We start from the raw sequence: 6,324 nt of genomic DNA on the forward strand, positions 1-6,324 counted from the left end.
TTCTCTCAATTATGAAATAAATTTATCTTTGGTATATTTGATTTTGTGCCCTTTCACTCATAAAACTAAGTCATGATAGTTATATTGTGTATATTGAACACAGTTAAAAAAACACAATTTCATAATTTCATTTTTTCACATTTATATCAAGAAATTTTGTTTTTAAAACATGATTTTAATTAGAGTGTGTACGACAGTGTTTAATTCAGTTCATGGAGCATAAAACAATTGATACTTACCAAGTCCACAGTGACTTCATTAGCTATCAGCCACATAATAATAATAACAATAATAATAATAATAATAAATTACAAACATAAAATTCGTTTCCAACAAATTTTTTGTTCCCACTAGAACCATTCTTTTCAAATGTTTATTTAAACCGTTATACTTTTACCCCACCTTCAACAAATAAACCTAGCAAAAAGCCAAATCCAAACTCACAATCAACCTGTAAATAGAAGTACTTTTCTATTTGCCTTTCCATTTAAGTGGACAATCATGTCTACCGACGTACACCTTAAATTTCTGTTCTTGCTCTTCTTCTCATCCTCCTCGTGGGATTCACATGCTCAACATGTAACTGGTGTTGCAGCTCGTAATAGTCTCGAACCTGGCGATACGCTCAATTCCTCAAGTTCACTAAATTCTCCAAATGGGAGGTTCATGTTGCGGTTCTACCTGTGGCCTGCTGCATTTGGAACTACTAACTACACATATTTAACGATTTTCAGAACTTCCGATTCGCGTTTAGTATGGTATACAAGACAAGGTATTCCAATAACCAGTGACTTTGACCTACTCACCCTGGAGAACAATGCAGGATCATTGAAAATCAGGCGCCATGGTGACAATCCTATAGAGCTATCCTCTTCTCCTCAACCTACCAATAACACTGTGGCTTCTTTATTGGATTCTGGCAATTTCGTCTTCAATCAAGTGTACTCCAATGGATCTAAGAAGCGGGTGTTATGGAAAAGTTTTGATTATCCAGGGAAAGTGTTGTTGCCTGGTATGAGATTAGGGGTAAACTACAGAACTGGTCAAAATTGGTCACTCACAGCATGGTTAACTGACGACTACCCAGTTCCAGGGGCTTTCACTCTTGAATATTCGGGACACCAACTGATCATTCGGCGACGCGGCGTGGTTTATTGGAAGAGTGGGGTCTTGAGAGGCAACGAATTTGAGAATATTCCACCAAAAGTAACATCCATGTATCATTTCATCGTTGTATCAAATGGAAATGAAGAATCATTCTCTTTCATGTCCAAAAATGGAAGCCAGGAATCGCGATGGTTGTTTTCTTCAACAGGGCAATTACTTGGTGATGACCCGCAACCTATAGCCCAAGCAGATAAATGTGATGGCTACAACATTGATGGAGGCTGTCAAAGGTGGAACCAGCCACTTTGTAGGCACCACCATAAATATGGCTACACAGTTGAACTTAATCGTGGTTATTTTGTGTCTGAAGATGATTCAAGCTACAATATCTCAGATACAAATCTTGGCATCAGTGATTGTAAATTTAGCTGCTGGGACAACTGTAACTGTGTGGCTTATACTTCTCAATTTGCAAATAGAACTGGATGCAAATTTTGGACAAATATTTCCAACTTCGTACCAAGCGACTTGACATATTTAGGTCTTGTCTATGTTCTATCTCCAAAGCTTTCTCACAGCGGTAAGTTTCCTCGTTCTGTTTCTATGAACAATAGACAAGATTCCAATTTCAACAACATATCTTGGGCCGTGTCATGAGATGCATTTTTACGTGCACGGAGCAAACCCAAAGCCTTAAGATGATTTAGGGCAACAATTATTTTGAAGACCAAGAGGCCGTTTGGTAATGGTATTTTAGTAGCGTTGTTTGTACTTTTTTTTTAATATGTGGATGAAAAAATGTGTAAAAATACGTGTAATATTGTTTAAAAACTGAAAACATATGTTTAAATACATGTACCAAATGAGCCTCAAATCTTTAGAACAAAATAATTAAAGGTAATTCATAATTTAGTGCAGGTCTTAATTTTTTGTGTCCTTGTTTTTATTGTTTTTTTTTTGGAAAACGTTAAGAGTCCACTTAACGGTTACAATTTTTTTTTTCTTTCTAAATCTAGTACTGTATAGTATTACCATGTAATTTAAATTTTTAAATGGCATGACACAATACATATTTAGATTTGTAACATGAGTCATGTTTAGGAAAGTTTTGAGGATATTTGTTATCACTTTGTTTGTTTTGATGGAAAACGTTACGTAAAAATAGTTTTCCATGTTTTACTAGTATTTGATAACATTAGAAAAAATGAGTTAAAAGAAAATTATCTTTAACCAACAAAAAAAAGTGTGGTTTATTTTCAGAAATTGTTTTCCACTATTTTTTTTAACAAAACAACTCTATCTTACAACAAATTAAATAAAGGAAGTTAAATGATTTTTTTAAAACTCATTTAAGGTTTCTAGTACTTGCTACCAAACATAGGAAAATAAGATAATTTTTTTTTGTAAAATACTTTTTAAAAAATGACTTATTTTCTAGAAAATGCTATTGCCAAAACATATAGAGCATACTTTTCTCTTATAATATTTATCTAAATCATGAAATATATTCACAATCATTTACCCATAATTCTCTAATAAGAGTAGGATTATAAGTGAACCGAACTATTTAATATCAGCTTCAACTAGGTTTGAAAGAAATATTAAGTTAGTTTAAGTTCATTTATTTAACAAATAAATTAAGTTTAAGCTCGACTATTAAATAAGTTGGTCTCAAACATAATAATGTGCTCTTGAACAAGATTAGTGAGTATGAGATTTGATTAATTTATATGTAATATTATATTGTTTATATGTATAAATTTTTAAAACATATTTATATAGACATGGGATTAATGTACAATTGTAAATAAGTTTATAAGATATCAAATTAGTAGATTCTAAAAAAAACAACAAAAAATATCAAATTCATTAATTATATAGATGGTCAAATTTTGTAGTAAAATTATATACAATATTAACTATATAAGATTGATGAATCTAATTTTTGTTTGTTCATAATAAAAATCATTATATCTAATTAATTAAAATAATATAATAAAATTTCAATTATAATTTATTTATTTATTATTAGCATAAATTTGTGAAGTGGTAATTTTTTTTTTAAATTTTAGTGTTTACTATATATGAAAAAAATAAGTTTTTTTTTTTGAGAAGGGAAAAAAATGATAGAGAACTTTATATTGAATATTGAATTAATGTGATAAAATAAAACTTTCAAATATAAAATGAATTATGACAGCCTGGCTTTTGTATGTTAACTTCTTCAACTCTGCGTGCGACGCCGACGTAGATCCATTAAGCTAAATTAGCTAATTACGCAATCTCAAGTTGAATAAAAAAGTTATTTCTTGCTCAAAAAAAAAAAAAAAAAAAAAAAAAAAAAAAAAAAACAAAGAAAAGAAGTTATTTCTTTATAGGTGATTCTAATTCACAACTTCACAAATGTTACATGAAAATATCAAATTTTCCTACGAGTACAATGTCGATATGCAATAATACATAATTTTCAAATGATTACTAACTCCACTTATGACTAAATGTAGGAAAAAATAAGTGGGTATGGATTGGCATCGCCATTAGTGCCTCTGCTCTACTTGTGACTTTTTTCTGTAGATTTTGTTATCTACAAAGAAGGAAAACAGTCGTACTCCAAGGTATGTAGGTCGTTAACAGATAAATTGACCTGGTTAGATTATTTCTTGATTATTTACCATCATCAAATGAAAGTTATGATTTTATGTAAATTTATGCAGGGGTCGATAATGAAAATCGATTGCTTAGTTTAGTGAATTCAGGGAGATCTATTAATGCGAATGAGAGTCCAAATGATAGAAAGAAGGTGCCTGATATAAATGTATATAGCTATGAATGTATTTCAACTGCCACAAACAACTTCTCATTAGAAAGCAAGCTTGGAGAAGGGGGCTTTGGACCAGTTTACATGGTAATTATCTCTAAATGTTTTTTGAAAGAGAGATAATTAAATTAACTTGTGTATAACGCTGGCTAAAACTTTTTTTGATCATCACAATAGGGAAAATTGCCAACAAATCAAAAAATAGCTGTGAAGAGGCTGTCAAGAAATTCAGGGCAAGGAATAATTGAGTACAAGAATGAGTTGATACTCATATCTAGACTCCAACATATCAATCTTGTTAAGCTTTTGGGTTGTTGCATTTTTGGAGAAGAAAGGATGTTAATCTATGAACACATGCTCAACAAAAGCTTGGACTACTTTCTATTTGGTACAAGAAGCATTCAATTTTTTCCGTAGACTTCATTTTTTTTCTGCAACAAATTTATTTATTTATCTATGTTACTTTATATAATAAAGATTATTGATCATATATATATTTTTTATATTGGCCAGATTCAAACAGAAGTAAGCTACTAGATTGGAAGAAGCGTTTCAATATAATTGAAGGAATTGCTCAAGGATTGATCTATCTACACAAATATTCAAGGTTGAGAGTAATTCATAGAGATTTAAAAGCTAGCAACATACTTCTTGATGAGAATATGAATCCGAAGATTTCTGATTTCGGCATGGCAAGAATTTTCAAACTAAATGAACTCGAGGCAAATACTAATAGAATTGTTGGGACGTAGTAAGTTAATTAAACATCATTCATCTAGAAAAAGTCAGCACATCCATATACTTGAGTTTATTTCGTTGCTAAATTAATACTGCTATTCTTGTAATCTTATCAATTCATCATTTGCAAATTTGAAATGTTTGTTTTGTGTTTTGGTGTAGTGGTTACATGTCTCCTGAATATGCTATGGAGGGCGTGTTCTCTACAAAATCTGATGTTTATAGCTTTGGTGTTTTAATGCTTGAAATCGTGAGCGGGAGAAGAAGCAACAGCTTCTATCATTCCAATGAAGCGCTCAATCTTGTTGGATATGTATGTAATATAAATATAAAATATCGCTCATCTATATTTTCATAGTTGTGTGCTTGCAACATTTTAAATAACCTTTACCTTTTTTCAGGTGTGGGGTTTATGGCAAGCAGATAAAGGACTAGACCTAGTTGATCCCACAATAAATGATTCATGTGTTAATAATCAAGTATTGAGATGCATTCAAGTCAGTCTCTTATGCGTGGAAGATGGTGCAATTGATCGTCCTACTATGTCAGATATGCTATCCATGTTGACAAATGAGAGTACAAACTTGCCTTTACCTAAAAAACCAGCATTTTCTATTGCAAGGAAACAAATTGAGGCAAATATTCCTAACAAGGTATCAAATATTTATACAATGAATGGGTTGTCCATTTCTGATATGGACGCCCGATAGAGGGTGTGATTTATTTTTTTCTTTTTCTTTTATATATATCAAATGGGAATAAATTTATTAAATGTTCAGTTTCCTTCATTGAATTTCCTTCAATAATCGTAAGGTAGCTGATATCATGGCATCAAGTGAAGAATATCACTTTAGTTTAGCTAATTAATTAGTTCAAATTTCTTCTAGTACCTTAAGTTTAGACTTTAGGGCAACTAAAAAATTTTCTCTTTTTTTTTGTTTTTTTTTTGTTTCTATTTTTAAAATCCTTTCTTATATTAGAATAGGGTCAATTACACGTTAACCACCTATGATGAGGCCCTTTACTTCTCCGAGGCTTTGTCCAATGCCTTAATTGTGACTTTGAGATCTTTAATTCAATTGTGATTTGTATGCCTTTCTTATAGTAAATCTTTCTTTTATAAAAATGCTAAAACAGCCCAGCTATTTCCAATGTGGGCCTTTGAGATTTTTAATTCAAGGCCACCTCAAACAAACTATAATAGCCCTTTGAATGTGGTTGATTTAATATATAAAAAGGTATTTGGGACCTTAATACATTATTTTTAGATTTACCTTTGTTGGACTATAAATTGACTCTGGTTAAATTAACTAATTACCCAAGTTGATTAATTAGTCCAATTACACTCAAGATTCAATTAAAGCACAACCACATCAACAGCCTAGAATTTAATGCACTGGATTTTTTTTTTTTGACACAAGTGATATGATCATGATAGAGAAAATATTTGCAGGAAAAACTTCAACGGGTGATTATCAAGGTCACCACTCTTAAAGAATCCACTATAAAAAATTGAGATTATAAATATAAGGAATCTTCCCCTATCTTGAACAACTTGCCTATTGTAGAATCTATTGATCCATGAAACTCAACTCCAACCCAATGTGACTGCTCCTTTAAGAAGACCTCATTTGTGCACAAATCTCCGATTTATGACTAAG

At 31.1% G+C, this 6,324-nt stretch overlaps 1 protein-coding gene across 1 annotated transcript; it reads left to right on the forward strand.

Annotated features, from left to right (window-relative positions):
- The first annotated feature begins 501 nt into the window (after positions 1-501).
- On the forward strand, positions 502-5,373 carry LOC142616034 (G-type lectin S-receptor-like serine/threonine-protein kinase CES101). The gene is made up of 7 exons (XM_075788927.1): positions 502-1,687; positions 3,612-3,722; positions 3,822-4,012; positions 4,103-4,313; positions 4,439-4,676; positions 4,826-4,976; positions 5,065-5,373. The coding sequence occupies exons 1-7, from the start codon at positions 502-504 to the stop codon at positions 5,371-5,373; spliced, it is 2,397 nt and encodes a 798-aa protein (XP_075645042.1).
- The last annotated feature ends 951 nt before the right edge of the window (positions 5,374-6,324 follow it).

This window comes from Castanea sativa, chromosome 11 (assembly GCF_040712315.1).
Source record: "Castanea sativa cultivar Marrone di Chiusa Pesio chromosome 11, ASM4071231v1".
NCBI lineage: Eukaryota > Viridiplantae > Streptophyta > Magnoliopsida > Fagales > Fagaceae > Castanea > Castanea sativa.